We start from the raw sequence: 17228 nt of genomic DNA on the forward strand, positions 1-17228 counted from the left end.
TCGGAAGTTGGAATGCACCCAAAGTTGATAACAGTGATACGCAAACAGAGAGAAATCCCTGCGCATCCCCTCTACTCGACTTTCGCTTGACTCGTCTCAATTTTGGTTGATCATTGATCGATAGTTCGAAAGATTTGATCCGAGAACGGCTTTCTCGTGTCGGTCGTGTTCAGTCTTGTCGGAATTAGTCGGAAGGTAAACGGTCGGAAGGTTTAAAGCCTCGTCTACAATTAAGGTTGCGTTCCGTTTCATGCATAATGTATCATTTTATCCTTGTTTGACACTCGGCGAAAGACAAGAATAAAATTATAAACAAAAACATTATATGTATTATTTTGCGTGAAACAAAACGCAGCCTAAGTCGGCAGATGTTTGTCAGATGTCATTAGTCATAAAAGATGGGACCTGACCAAACCAAACAACGCCCAACAGCCGACATCAACAGCTGACACGAAAAATGAAGGTTATGCGCATGCATACTACATATGACAACGACTGATTGTAGATCTAACCAGAGAGAATCAAGGAAGAGTGGAGCGGATAGCGTTCTCTTCTCTGATTGGTTCCGCCATTTTTCCGCTCACTACCGCAAATGTGCATATGTGCATATACGTATATGTACATACACACAATATTAGTGCGATACAATACTAGTATGTGCAGCACCATATATTCCATCATACTTCTACCATATTTTCGATTCACTCCAACAAACGGTGGCTTCTGGCTGAATCCATTCTATTCTTTCTTGATTCTCTCTGGGCCTCTCTGGCCTAACATTCTGTTTCATTCTTTTAACGAACCGTTAAATCGGCATTAATACACGGCGATAGAGTTTAACGTTTTTCCAATATTGCGCAGCATCAAGAATCGATGTCGCTAATTGACATAAACATTGATTATTTTTTGTCAATATAGTATACAGTGTATTTGTATCATATCTGTGCAACATGTTTGATCAATCTGATTGTAATACACATACAGATAACTTACATATATCAGATAAAGTTTCTTCAAGTAACAACAATAATAATATTAACACAGATTCAACTGCGAACATTTTGGATCATTTACCAACTTACTTCCCTAATTATTTAAAAATTAAGGAAATTAAAGGAATCGTGGAATGCACACTACGTATTTGTTTAAAAATATTTTCAACGCCATGGGACTCTGCTTTTGACACTGCGAATGTTATGTTCTTACAAGAAATTTAATTTGATTTTATCTGTTTTGTCAATTTTAATTTATTTAATTTATATTATTGTGCAGTTATAGTTTGCTGTAGCTCGCACTTAGTTAATCAACTAATTGACGATTATATACACTTCAAATAATCTGTGAGACTTGCTGCACTCGATTTCTTTGACGTTATGAACATTAGATTGTTATCAATTATTGCTGTGATTGGAGACTGCTGAGGATGGCTTGAATATAACCGAACCATTCAGTTGTATATATTATGTAATAGAATAATAGATACAAAATGTATATATATATGATAATCGCATCAATTACCGCGTATTAAGGTTCTTTTTCAATTGCCGGTTTTTTACTCTATTTTTTATTTGTTTTAATATTTCAAGAACCCAATTTAAATTATTCGCTTTTGTTTATGATTTTATATGTTATTTAAGTATTTTCATGTGTTATACAAATCTTTTTTCTTATCCCCCAAGACAACACAAAATATTTATAAATATTATTATATTTATAAATATTATTTATAAATATTTATAAATATTATTAATTTTTTGAAACATATAGAAACATATATAAATATATAAACATTTTATATATTTTTTTAAATATTCGAAATATTAAGATATAGGATAAATGCTTTATATAATATTTATGATATATACAATATATATAACTAAAATTTCTAGTAGATATTTTTTAATAATAAATGATTTTATTAAATAATGTAATAAATACTAATTGTAAATAAGAATATTCAAGCCTATAACAATCGAAGGTAGATCTTTAATGCTTTTTTAAATAATTCAATGTGAATTATATATACATATACTATACATGTACATGTATATATATATACGAGGGCAATAAGTTTTTAGAAAAACATAGCAAAACATTTTTTTTGATCGATTCATTTTTATTTCTCAACATAGTCTCCTTTCAGCTCGATATACTTGATCCAACGATTCTCCAACTTTTTCAAGCCGTCCGAATAATATGATTTGTCCAACAAAATAAGCCTTTGTTTCGGCGATGAGCTGCTCTCTGGTGGTAAATCTCTTTCCTCCGAATCATTTCTTCAGGTTTGGAAACAGGAAAAAATCGTAGGGGGCTAAATCTGGCGAATATATATATATATGCTGGATGGGGAAGCAATTCGTAGCGGAATTCGTTGAATTTGGTCATCAGTGCTGGGCAGGTGTGAACTCGTGCATTGTCTTAATGGAAGAGCACTTTCTTCTTCGCCAAATGGGAGGATGGGGGGACATTTTTTCTTTAAAATGTTGTTGAAACAGTCCAATAAGGCTGCGTAGTAATCGTCATTGATCGTTTGCTTCGACGGAAGGTAATCGATATGAATTATACCGTGCATCCCAAAAAACTGCCATCACCTTTCCGGCCTTCACGATCTTCGCCTTTTTCGGAGCTGGTTCACTCGGTGAAGTCCATTTTGACTTCCTTCGTCTCGGGTGTGAAGTAATAAGATCCATGTTTCGTCCACAGTAATGAATCGACGCAGAAATTCATCTGGATTACGTTGAAACATCTTCAAACATTGTTTTGAAATCGTCACACGGTCGTGCTTATGATCCACAGTGAGCAAACGCAGCACCCATCTTGCTGATAGCTTTTTTATACCCAATTTTTCGTGCAAAATTGAAATCACTGTGCCATGTGATATGCCTGTGGCCTCAACAAGTTCGCGCACTTTCACTCGATCAGTCAAAACAATATCGTGGACTTTATCAATGATTTCTGCGTAGCAGCCTCAATTAGACGTTCCGAACGAGGTGCATCACATGTGGATGTACGACGTTTAAATTCATTCACTCAATTGTATACAGTCGCAAACGCTGGTGCAGATGTGCTATGAACATTATCCAACTCGACTTTGATTTTCTTTTGACGTTAAACCTTTCATATGTAGATGTTTGATCACTGCATGAAACTCGTTTTTTGCAAAAAATACAAAGATTGTTCGCTTTAATCATCTACAGAAATGAAATCATGTGATGAATTCCGCTCAAAATTTGACAGTAATCAGTTAAAAGATGCTACTTGTCAAAAAGTAATGTGAAATGACACTGCGAGTGCCCTCTGACAGATGTTCTAAGAACTTATTGACTTGCCCTCTTGTATCATATTTGCGTAGCTATTCAAACTGCGCGCCGAATTAGTTTTTCGGACTTACAAATATAATTAAACTATTAGAATAATATCATTAATGGACAAGCAAATTTTGATGTTTAAAATTTGCTTGTATATAAGTATATATACAGTATATATACATATATATATATACACACGCGCGCGCGCGCGCGCGCGTGTGTGTGTGTGTATAATTCACATTGAATTATTTAAAAAAACATTAAAGATCTAGTTTCAACCGTAATAGGCTTGAATATTCTTACTTACAATTAGTATTTATTACATTACGGTCTTAATAAAGTCATTTATTATCGTTTATATACACTTCCTGAAAGAAGTGTTATTGCTCCTACATATACCGATTATTGCAAAGAATATTACTAAGAATATTACCTCGGTGATCTAATGGCTTAGGATGTTCGTACGGAATACAAGAAAGATCCGGGTTCAAATCCCGGCCAAAATAATATTTTTCGCAATTTTATTTAAAGTTTCCAGCACATTAACATCCTTCTAATATAATACCGAATAGAACATAAAAATTTGCTTGTCAATTTAATTTAATTTATGATATTATTTCAGTAGTTTAATTGCATTTGTAAGTCCGAAAAATCAATTCGCGCAGTTTGAATAGCTACAAATATAGTATATATGCATGTACATATATAATATATATATGTACAATTCACATTCAATTATTTAAAAAAACATTAATAAATATCTAGCTTCGACCGTTATATGCTTGAATATTCTTATTTATAATTAGTAGATATTTTTTATTTGAATTATGTCTTATTAAATATTTTCATAATATTTATTACAATATAATAAATGTTTCATAATATTTATAATAAGTATTTATGCAATCTAAAACTACAAAAATATTTATAAAATATTAAAAATAAATCTTACGAATATTTTGTAAATATTTTATAAATATTGTGTGCTGTCTGGATCTTGACTATTCTTTAGTCATCAATGCTATTATTTATTTAAACTATTTTTAACAATTATTATTTATTTACAGCGACTACATCCATCTATTCCAAAATCAATAAAGCAAATAAAAAATAAAGCCTTGAGCAAAAGTAGTTCTTCTGATTCTCCTAATAGCAATAAGAAACTTGGAAAACAAATATCTCTATGGACTGTAAATATTTAAAAAATGCAGACAAAAATAAAATAAAAGCAAAAGCTTAGATTCTAATATTTATATCCCCGTTTATAATTTATATAGATAAAAAAAATATATATATATATTGTCCGTGTATTAAAATTTAAAATTCTAATTCATAATTTGTACAACCATTTAGCTGATATAACACATTCATCATATATTAAATTAACACAAAAACTTGAGTAGACCACCATGCGATTTAGGTTAAATTTAACATATTTTTTTCCAAAAAATGGTGTATGAATTTTATGGATCATTAATATATCAATTAATGATTTATATGCATTATTGATTTTCAGGTGAATAAACTAATTCAACAATTTATCGTGAAAAAAAGGCAACCTAAATCTTTTGATTGAGAACTCATATTTTATAGAAATAATTGAAGGATTAATATAATAATAAAAATAAATAAAACATTAAACTGGAGTCAGATTTTATGTTGCGCAATAATTAATTAGTATTAACAAATGAATTAAATTTGTATGTTCGGCTCACGCTTTGAGCCATCTTCAGCAAGATAGCTCTTAAAAATTACCGCTTATCACACTAAATATAGTGTCGAACTGCGTATCGTAAAATCTAACTTCCCATTATGCAGTTCCAGTGGAAATATGGTGAGAAACGATCATCCTCAACATTATCTAATTGTACCAACCAATTGCAAAGTTGAGTGGAGTAGATAGTGAATCAAATTTGAATCTCAAGCTATTAATTGCAACAAAATTTTAGAAAAAATGGAAAATTTATTTTTTATGTATAATGGCAAATTACATAATTAAGATAGAATGAACAAAAAAAAGATAGAATGAAGTTTACAGCGTGAGCGCCGAAAGCGAATGAACCTCATGTCTACGAACTACTAAACATCAAACGGCATTTGGACTGTGCGCAGGATAATGAGATAAGAAGAATAGCGAAAGGCAGAGCCGAGTCGAAAATTGGCCGAGAAGTACAAATCGTACCGAGCCCTGAATTAAACGTCTTCTGAAGTAAACATCTTAACAATTGATTTTGAAAGTAACCTGGATGATGAATCTGAAGTTAATCTTCCTAGGCAATTTCGGTATATTGCTCATACATTAAATTTACTCGCATTTCATGATTCATTGAAAACTTAGAATGATCAATCTTATTGTAAAATACACTTTTCGAAAGACAGCCGATATTTGAAATTTAGTCAGACGCTCGACAAAAGCAGCCAATATAGAGATTTATGAGATTTATAAATATTGTTAAAAATATCTTGTAAAACGAGATGGAACAGTTTTTATGATAGCATTAAAATCATATTAAACATATAAAAAGTTTAGAAGTTTGTGAAAATTTAGAAAAACCCAAATTTACAAATTGTCAAATCTTTTTTATGGAAGAATATATAAAGGAACCTTTATATATAAAGGAACTTTTTATGGAACCTATTGCTTGACTTCCAAGGTGATAAGAATTCTTGTTTTGATCATGCTTGTTCTCCTTCAAATGAAACAACAATTTGAAAACTTAGAACATTTACGTTTTTATAAAATTTTACGCGACACTTTATCGATGGCTCTGAACAAAAAATTTAAGAGTATAATTGACTTGACAAATACAAACAGTCGATATTATATACCAGCAACTGTTTCTATCCCAAAATTCAAATTAAATTACTTGCAATGTTCGATTGTTCAAATTCAAAACAATTATGTGAAAATGTGAAAATTATTAGAGGAAGCAGACTCTTTTCTTTGTAAAGACAAGTAATGTAGAAAAGTCTTCATCAGAATTATGCTGCCAAAATATGAAATTTCAGATTTTGTGCCCCCGCTGTTCTTTCGGAAACTATTCCCGCTCCCTTAAGTCAACGGTAAAATACTATTCGCCATGAGTTTCTGAAGGAACGACGGAGGGAAAATCTGACACTTCATATTTTGGTGGCACAAATTATAACGCTATTATGAAAATAACGATTGATTCTATTCGTGGCGAAGAGTATTTTGCTTTTGAACCTAATAGTGTGCAATTCAGTTAGAGGTTAGTTCTCGAGAAATGTATCAATATATTAACTTTTTTTGGTAGCACAAATTAGCACAAAATCAGTACTATTCGAATCTAATTTTATTTTTCTTTTTTCTTTTTTTTGTGATCCTGCTAGCTTGATGTTAAGCTGTCAGCGTCACATGTTTTTTCTAAACGGCATATGGTACAAAATTGTTTTTTATAACACAAAATAAACACTAAATAATTCAAAAGGTCTTTTTCGATTCTGCTCATTTGGTCCTGCTAGCTTGACAGAAGTCAAGTACAATGCTTAATATTTATTTGATAAGTCCAAAGATTTAAATAGTTTGGATAAATATTCATTTATAAAAATGATATTTATGAAATATAATATGCTTTTACCGAGCTCCGCATCTGTTGAACGTATATTTAGTACAGAGCAACAAATTGCAGCACCGCGACAAAATTTGTCCGGCGAAAATTTTGAATGTTTAATTTTTGTAAAACACAATGAATAATTAATTATGTAAAATTAATAATGAAAAATGTTTATAAAGAGCCGGCACAGGATCTAAGTGTGTAAGTAAATTTATTAGAATGATAATAACATAAAAGAAAAATCATAAACATGTCGACCTTTATTTTTTAGGTCATCATAAATGTCAATAAATATTGTAGATCATTTCGAAAAAAACACTAATTAATAAGTGTTACTTCATTTTATTTTATATGTCAAACTTACTTGCATAGAATATTTATGTATGTGCATATAAAATATATGTATAATAAGTGAATATTACACACAGTACATGAAATACATAGATCATACCTACTACGCAAGTTATCGTCATTTTGACGTCAAAAAAACACCATTTTGTCGTCAAAATACAATTTATTCTGAAATTTTATGTTAAAAATGAAAGTACCTAGATACTTTTAAGGTACATTTAGGATATCTGTACTTGTACATAGGTATTGAAAATAGAGTACCTTGCACAACACTGTATGGAAATATGATATTTCCTGAAAATCTTAATGACTTTTTTTTCTAAAAGAGGCTTTTTTTTAACTTTTTATACACGTTTATGCACGTTCTATTCTATATTGATAGGGCACCTGTACAATTTAAAAACAAGATCTCTCTTGCAAGAAAAGTTATTAAAAAATTAACTTCGAAAAGAGAAAGTTTCCGTCTGTCTCTGAAATTTATTTATTAATAACTTGATTTCTAAAAAGGGCCCTTTTTCAAACTGTATAGGTGCCCTTCTAATATCTTCTAGAACATGTATAAAAAGTTTAAAGAGAAGGTCTTTCTTGAGAAAGAAAAATTATTAACAGAAAATATCATATTACAATATTATACCATCTTTAAGCCTTAGAACGTTATGTATACTGTTTTTTACTGTATTCTTTTTATTGAACCTGAAATATTGTTTTGTAGGATCATTCTCAAATAGCACAATGTTTGTTTTGATATAATCTGCTGCTTAGAACAATTTTTTGCGCATTCTGAACAAGATTCTGAACGAGAACGATCGATAAGCACTACTGGTCAAGCGTTGCGCGCACTGTCTGCTAAGTCCGTCTGCTGTCTTCAGCGCCATATCAAAACAACTTCTTAGCATGTGGTGATATAGGAATAAAGTACCAGTAAAAAATTTATCGCTTAAAAGTACAGAGATGTTTGAATTTTTTGTTCTCAAGGTTCGCAAGATACGAATTTATTGTAAAATAAGTCATTTTTTCTTAAATGATCGTTTAATGTATATAGGGTGTCTGTACTCTTTTTCCCAGATATGTACTTTGGACGTCCGGGAACGTCCAGCCGGATTTTTAATGAATTCGAGTGTACTCATTTTAAGAATGAGAGAGAGAGAGAGAGAGAGAGAGAATAAAATACATAACAATGAACGTATGTGAAGTTGGTACCTCATCTTTTGGCACCGCAAGTTTTGATAAGAGTTCCATTGGCACCCGCAATAGTTCTATAGTTCCTGATAGGTTTTATAAATAGTTCCGTTGATTTAACTAAAAAAAATAACACTTGAAAATTTGTGGTGCTAACTTCCCGTGGCACCGCAAGATTCGAAAAAATCAATTGAAAACTATGAAATTTTATAGTTCTCGAAGAGTTCTACAGTTCGATAGGTTTTAACAATAGTTCCGGTCTCTAAGTTATTTTAAATAATAATTAAACCCGCGCGCTGGCACCGCACCACAAGAGTAAAGTTCTTTAACAGCCAGTTCCAGCAGACTTGTTGGCATTTTCCTATAGTTTTACAATAGTTCCGACGATTTTTATAGATTTCGCTCAGAGTTCTGCCCTTTAAGTCTGTTAAAGGGTACTTTACTCTTGTGGTGCGGTGCCAGCGCACATGTTTAATTATTATTTAAAATAACTTAGAGACCGGAACTATTGTTAAAATCTATCAGGAACTGTAGAACTCTTCGAGAACTATAAAATTTCAGTAGTCTTCAAAATTTCATTAGTTTTCAATTGATTTTTTCGAATCTTGCTGTGCCACGGGAAGTTAGCACCACAAATTTTCAAGTGTTATTTTTTTTAGCTAAATCAACGGAACTATTTATAAAACCTATCAGGTACTATAGAACTATTGCGGGTGCCAATGGAACTCTTATCAAAACTTGGGGTGCCAAAAAATGAGGTGCCAACTTCACACACGTTAACAATGATTACTGTATCTGTAATGAAATTATAAAATTATTAGGTATTATATCAGATTAAAGCCAGTTTTTTTTGCTAATACTAATACATCCTTTCGTGTTCTTAGAATTTTTAACCCTTAACTACATCTCGTTTTAGAGTCTGATTTACATATCTGAGTCCAAATCATCCACGATGTTTTTTACTAGCTCTGTAATTATCACAAATCTCAATGGAAAATTTGTTTCTAATGAAATGCCAGAATATGTAGAATCGAAATATCAAAACATAAAAAGATTTTGATAATAATTGAAAAAGTTATGCCAAAAAATATTAAAGAACAATTTGTGAAAAGAATTTGCAGTTTTTTTTTTCAACAAATCATATCTTTATAAAAAAAGATATAAAAACATTTTCCTCTTTTGAAAAGAGGAAAATGTGAACTTTAAAAAAATATGTTAATATGAAAAAAATATGTTTGATTCATTTCAAAAAGTATAATTATTTGCACGAGTTTAATATCATTATTCTGAGCATTTTTACATGCTCGGAATAATGATATTAGAATAGAGATATGTCAAATATTTTCTTCTTTAAAAATGCAATGAAAATAACAAAGAATACAAATATCACTCGAAATTTGCACAGCAAAATAATTTAATTACAAAAACGACGAATAATTAAATAAACGAGCATACAATGATGTTGGATACTAATTATTTAATATTAAAGTAACATACCAAATAATCTAGACGTTTAGAATCTTCTTCAATATAAATTAAATTAACTTATTCTACTTAACATAAAATACTATTGTCTAATAAAATAACTTCCAGCTCAACTATTTCATTATAATTAAATCCGATGATAATGATAAACCATATCCATCTTAATAGATGTCCAAATTTTTAAATACCCGAAATAGCAATCCTCGTTTAACGGCAAAAATTACATTCGGTCCCATAATGTAAGTTTAATGTCAATTTAAATTATAATAATATTAACTTGAAGTTCATTCTTGGGACTCAATACAGAACGTTATTATCAGATAAGGACAATTTGAAAATCTTGTTAAAATTGGTTCATACCATTAATATTAATATTAATTTAAATTGACATTAAACTTACATTATGGGACTGAATGTGATTCTCGTCATTAAACGAATTGCCGTTTTGGATATTTTAAAATTTGAACATCTATTAAGACGAACATGGTTTGCCATTACCATCAGATTTAATTATAGTGGAATAGTTACATGAAATTTATTTTGATAGACAACAGTATTTTATGTTAAAATTCTTGAGTAGTCACACAGTCATCTTGAATCGTGACGTCAGAAGCGAGACATGACATTAATTTTTATTACATGCTATTTATAAATAAAGACAATTTGGATAAATCAACATAATGAGATTGCTTTAAAATATTTAAAAATGGACGAAAACTATGCTCCTCCCTGACAGTCAGTAAATAATCGTAAAAAGTGACATGAAATGCTTTTATTCAATGCGCATGCGTAGCTTATTTTCACTTACACGTGCCTTTATCACTTTTTATGATCAGGAGGGATAAGCACAGTTTTCGTTCATTTTTACAAATGTTTGAAGCAATCTCATCAATCTTTTTATTTTATCCGAATTGTCTTTATTTATTTATTGTATAAATGGCATGTAATAAAAATTAACGTGTCATTTCTCGTTTCTGACGTCACGATTCAATATGGCTGTAGTGACTACTTAGGAGCCTTAAATAGAATAAACTGATTTAATTTATATTGAAGAAGAGTGTGAGTCGAAACGTCTCTCTCTATATATTATTTGGTATATTATCTTAATATTAAACAATTACTATCAAACATCATTATATGCTCGTTTATTTAGTCATTTTTTTAATTAAGTTGTTTTGCAATGAAAATATTTTACATATAATAATTTCGACATTATTTAAATATATAATAATTTCGACATTATTTACTCACGATTTTATAATTGTGAGAAAATACAGCGATCGTTTCACCAAGAAGCCTCTCTCGCAAAAATGTTTTTTTTGACATTGAATATCTGTTTTAATTATAAGAGGGGGGGAGGGCAATACATAATTTTATAGCACTAATAAACTCTTACTAAAAACAAAATTTCACTTTCGGCAAAAATCTATCTTTATGAAGACCACTCATTTTCAAAATTTTGAAAAAATAAGCAGAATTCTGGTTGCCTCCCGAAGAGTTCTAGAGTTCTGTATCAATTTTAGAAAAAATTCCATTAATTAAATCCATCGGTGAAATTTGAAGTTTCGGGAAAGCCAAGTTTACGATTCCGAAACTTTGAAGGGCTATAATTTTATTATCGTTCATTATAGCACTATGGTCCATATAAAACAATCGATAGAACTCTTTGAGGGGCAACCAAAACTTTCAAGAAAATACCGGATTTCCAAAAAAATTTTTTTGCCTTGAAGTAGAAAATCTGACACTTCAAAGCTCTAAAACTTTTTAGATATTGGTTATTAGCACATCGATTATTAAGAATAATCATTAGAACTCTTCAGGGAGCTACCAGAACTCTTAATAAAATGACGGATTTCCGAAAAAGAATTTTTACCTACGTGGACTTGAAAAATTCAAAAGTTGAAACTTTAAAGTACTAGAACTTTTTAGATATTAATTTCATCGGTTATTGCTAATATTGTAGTAATATTACTGCAACTTTTGAGTTGTTGGGATTCAAACATTGGTTAGATCATTCCAAATAATAAATTTATTTAGATACAATAAAATTTATTAAATCTAAAAAAAATCTTTTACTATCTGATTTTCCTAAATAAAAGATCCAATAAAATTAAAGTAATATATAAATAAAAGGACTATGAGTCAATATTGTAGCAATATTACGCGTTGCAGTAATGTTACAGCAATATTGCTGGAAGTTTTGTGCTGTTGAGAATAATAATAAGTACGATTGTTTAAATTTGAAACAATGTATCTTTGTCTTAAATACATTATTTATTTGGACAGATAATTTCTATCTTCCGCATTCGCGCGACTAACTGTATGGCACAAACACAAATATAGCATGTAACGCTCGTTTAATCTTGTTATTAGATGTATAAGCCGTTGTTAATTTCGGTCAAAAAATGTAATGCTTGTTCTAAGAAAGCAATTAATTTATATAGAACAACCTTTATCAATATATTTTCAAATAAATAATTTTTTTCATTGTTTGTATTCATTGTAACCAAATAATTATAATATATTGTTTGGTTGAAAGATATTACTTCAAATAATAATGTTTTTTCTATTAAGGGGGAATTCCGTTTTTTGGGGGAAAAAAATCGATTTTTTTATGGAAAATATATATATATATATATATATATGTTATAGAATGAAATGTTAAAAATATGTATAGCAAATTTCAAATCGAAATTCGTAAAATTAGCGAAGCTATGATCAATTCGGCACACAAGCATATAACTTAGCGCACAAGTATAAAACTTTAAACGCGTTTTTCTCGAAACAACTTTTTCGCGACTAGTGTGCATGATATCTGCGAACCTAATAGACCGATCATCTTCCACATTCATGAACTGCATGTTGAGGAAACATCGTGTGATGAAAAAGAAAAATAATCCGTTATATATTTTATTTTTATTGCAAAAAATTCAACCAATTTTTAGAGCGAAATCGATGATTTTTATTTGACCAACCATCATTTTCTCAATTATTTATTTTTTTTGCCTGTTCATTCAACGATAACTATGTATATAAAATTAAACGCTATCAGATTTTTATATTTTAGATAACCGAGACGGAAGATATCTTGCACACCAGTGACGGAGATACTTCGCGCGGCACCATATTTGAGGAGAGATAACAGGCGTAATACTAGCTCAAATTTATAATAATAAAAAAAAAACTATAATTACATTTAAATATAGTAAAATAATTCCAAAATTTAAACGTATTGACTTTATATTTTGATAAAAAAGAATTCCCCAAAAAAACGGAATTCTCCCCTTAAACAAACAATAGAGGTTTCTCAAATAAAACAACAAAATATTATCAAAACAACAAAATTTGTATTGGAAAACAAATAATGTTACGTACAAGCATATATTGTTTCAATGAAACAAATTTCAGTCAAATAAATAGGACTACTAAATCTAAAGAAACTTTTTTTCTATGTAGATGTAGTATGTTCTTCTTAGTAAAAATTATATCTTTGAAAGTTATTTTGCATGATCAAAATAGTAAAATGTTATTTCAGAAAAACAAATATAAATTTTAGTTCTACTTCTTATTTTAATGAAATATTAAATATATAAAGCGTGTTTTGCCATAGTGAAATTGTAATTGAATATTCACACATACAGCAAGTTAATCTATCCTTTTTTAATGTATGAACCAACGTATCCTATCCCCACACACATCCAATTTTTTTCGTTTTATTATAACAAATTACCATTAGTATTCAAAATAACGTACGTTTACTAACGGACACTTCTCTTTTAACTAATATAATACGCTAATAATACTTTTAACTTAATAATATTTAAATTTGCTTTCTCAAGCTGGGCATTAATATGAAAATATAAAATGTTTAAAAAGTTGCTTCTCTTGAATCAGATTTTTTTTCTATTTTAATACTTGTTTGATTTAAATAAAACTTAGCAAAAAGTACCTACGTTCTAAAAGAAATATTTTATGGTAAATATTCCATTATTTCTTTCGTTATAAATACATAAACGGAATGCAATGCCAACTTGCCTCTTATATCAACGAGCTCCGGTCTCTATAATTATTATTTTATGTTGTCCCGCTAACTTAATTTTCTTTTAGAATATCATTTTTAAGAAAATCTGATAGAATAACAAATTTCTATTTTCAACTTTTTAGCAACAAGACAAAAAAATTTTACATAAAGAAAAATGTTAGGATTGATTCTGCTCACTTTATTCCGCTAACTTATAAAAAGTTAGAAATCATTTATTAGAGAAATCTTTTAAAAACATTGAACAGTATTTGCAGATAAATGGAAAATTTCCTAATGGAAACATAATAGTAGTGGCATATTTATTAATTTATTGAAAAGAACAGAACTTTGTATTACAGAAGGAGAATAAATAAATGTTCAAACATTTGAACATTTATTTATCGTTAAAGAAATTTACAATTTTTCTTTATTAATAAATATTTATGTTTACATGCATCAATAAAATTAATAAAACATATGATAAAGCAACATTCCTTATATATGATTGAATTCGTTGAATTCGTCTTATAGCGTTTTTCATTGAGAAAACTAGTGCAGCACCAGCACCGTGCTAAGTTTCGATGAAAACTGCATTAGTAACAGGTTCAGTAAAATTCAATCACTGAATTACTTATTTTATAATAATATTCTGATTTTATTATTTATTTCTAACAAAAAACTTTTTTATTAATTTTTCTTGAATTTCAAAAATTTTAAACATCAAATATTTAAATTGTTGCATAGATATTATTACACATATTAGAACTAGAAATAATATTATTATTGTATTAAAGATAATTAGAACAATATTATATCTTAACGTAATATTATACCTTAAAGTATAAACACAATCTCAATTTCAATTAATTTCAACTTGCACTTATCTCCATTTTTCAAGACAGTGGAAAAAAAATTGAATTCAGTGCAACTTTTTTGCACCAGTTTTGTCAATGTAACATTAAACACTAAAAGTATATACTGGTTTTAACAATGTAATAATATACTTTATTGCTGTCAGTGTGCACAAGTGTTGCACTATACTTCTTCCAATGAGAAACGCTATTAAAGATCTTTATAGTGTTATGAAAAAAAATTGCACGGTGCTATTTAAAAAGATTCAAGATAATTTTAATTTATTTATTTAAAAATATTTATATCATGACCTTTTTACAAAGTTTTAATTCTCCCATTCTATGTTTTTCTGTTAATTTATTATTTCTATATATACATGTATGTACATGTATTAGGTGTTGGAATTAATTCGTAGCGTTTTTTAATGAAAGAATGTTATTTATTTCACATGAGCATTAAAAAATACATTAATGAAAGTACTTCCCATCACTTGTAAAACGCTACGAATTAATTCCAACACCTAATATTATTATTCTCTCAAATATCTCACATGATTACTGATGGTTAACGGATTTTCATAATGTTACACTTTATTCATCTACTAAAGTATGTACAGTCGCTATGTAAGTTTTCATTTAATTATAATATTAAGATTTATAACATAAATATTAAATTTATAATATAAGATTTATAATATTAAGATCATTGTTCATGAGAATTTTTATTATTACAGTAATAGCATCATTTTATCGATTGACTCACGTACACATTATTCAAACAAATACTATGATGAATTTAACAAATACTTTGAAGAATTTAAATTTTGAATACACATCTTTATAATTTTATCGAGAGACTTGTTATAATAATATTATAGATTATTGATTATATTGATTTATTAATGCATCAGTTTACTACAAGTTTTGTCCAAAAAAATGTGGTCAAAACGTCTAAAGTTCTATTAATAACTATTAATTTTACACACGAAAAACCTATATCGGCTCATACTCTTTATTTTTACCCATCTGATTGTACAATTGAGCTTTTACACTTCATGTATTTTTATTTAAAAAGCTGTTTCAATTTTTTAAATCAGAGCTGGGATCTAAATGCCGTAGTCTAAATGCCGGTAAAGTAAGGAGCTGAAAATCGGCCGCAATGTGCAACTAAATCCCAGCTCTATTTTAAATTTAACTTATAGCTTGTATGAAATAAGTAAATATTTATTTTTTAATTTAAGTTATAATTTGCATGAAACAAGTAAATATCTAATTTACGACTTTTTTGTTCCAGAAGCATCCCAAAAATCGTACGGATATGAATGCTGAACACCCTTATACTTCAGCGGTAAAGTAAAGTATACTAAATAAGGAGTTAATTATGACGTTAGCAACATGCTTATCTCGCGGAAAGTGGAGCAACTACAAAGATAATATGTGTGCGAGTATAGTTCGCATTAAATCAGCTTCCGCGGTACGTTTGTTACGTAAACGTTTTAGCGATTGCGAAGATCCATGATCATAATTAAACATAATTAAAAAGATCACATAACATAATTAAAAAGCGCCTCTACGAAAAAATTTTGTCTAAAAAAGAAATATAAATTCAATATCGTGTCATCATGTATCATTACAAAATTATTCGTCCAAAATTTCATTGCTCTTTCCATAGACAAAATCAGTCTTGTTCTAAATAATTAAACTATAAACTTAACATCTTAAAATCTTTGTTTTAACATTATCAATAAAAAATTCATTATCAACAAAATTCGCAGTGGAGTGTAAGAAAATATACTTATATTAAAACATCTTCATTTTTCTACATCTGATACCTTTTTTACTCTTTTTTTAAAGCAATTATTTACATTGTCAATCCGTAGTCTGATACAGGCATAAGGTCGCTATTGTTTTTATAAACATGTTAAGTCATTGCACGCAATCAACCATAAATAAATACAGAATTAGATATGGTCGCGCTGTTCCAAACCTTGAAAAATTTTTGCTCTTGAAATGAGATGAATTGATGATTCGAGCGTCGAAACAATGCGAACAGACTTATTGACTTACCTGGGGAATATTTGCGTTAAGCTGGCGATTCAAGGCATCCCGTTCCTTCTCGACCTCTGTCAATCGCGCCTCCATTTCCTGCAGCCGTTCTTGGTGCTCGCGCATCGATTCCATCATTTTGTCACGCTCGTCTAGCATTTGCACCATCAGTTGCTCGATGTTCCCGTCCTCGCCGGAAAATTGCGAACTCCGCTGGCTCATACTGTCCTCCGCAATCGTCGGCATCACATCACACATCATATTCCACATTTTGCACGTTGTAGATATATTGCTATCGTCCTCTCGTCGCGATAGTTCTCTGTGCTCGTCGGAATTATTGTATTATTTTGTTATTCGCACCCCGGAAGCAATGGATCTGTGGGATAATTACCGGCGAATTACATGCGCCTCT

General features: G+C 29.5%; 1 protein-coding gene across 26 annotated transcripts in view; it reads right to left on the reverse strand.

Moving 5' to 3' along the window:
• Positions 1-17228, reverse strand: part of Liprin-alpha (PTPRF interacting protein alpha) — a 263962-nt gene that overhangs the window by 243908 nt on the left and 2826 nt on the right. For 25 of the 26 annotated variants that reach the window (XM_087412073.1, XM_087412090.1, XM_087412088.1 and 22 more), the window contains exon 2: positions 16838-17192. In XM_087412073.1, coding sequence (XP_087268199.1) covers positions 16838-17086 — 249 coding nt within the window. In that variant the 5' untranslated portion in view covers positions 17087-17192. Of the gene's footprint in view, positions 1-16837; positions 17193-17228 lie in introns of those variants that run through there. The other variant, XM_087412091.1, reaches the window with a different exon arrangement.

This window comes from Acromyrmex echinatior, chromosome 12, assembly GCF_024713525.1.
Source record: "Acromyrmex echinatior isolate Ae372 chromosome 12, ASM2471352v2, whole genome shotgun sequence".
Classification (NCBI taxonomy): domain Eukaryota; kingdom Metazoa; phylum Arthropoda; class Insecta; order Hymenoptera; family Formicidae; genus Acromyrmex; species Acromyrmex echinatior.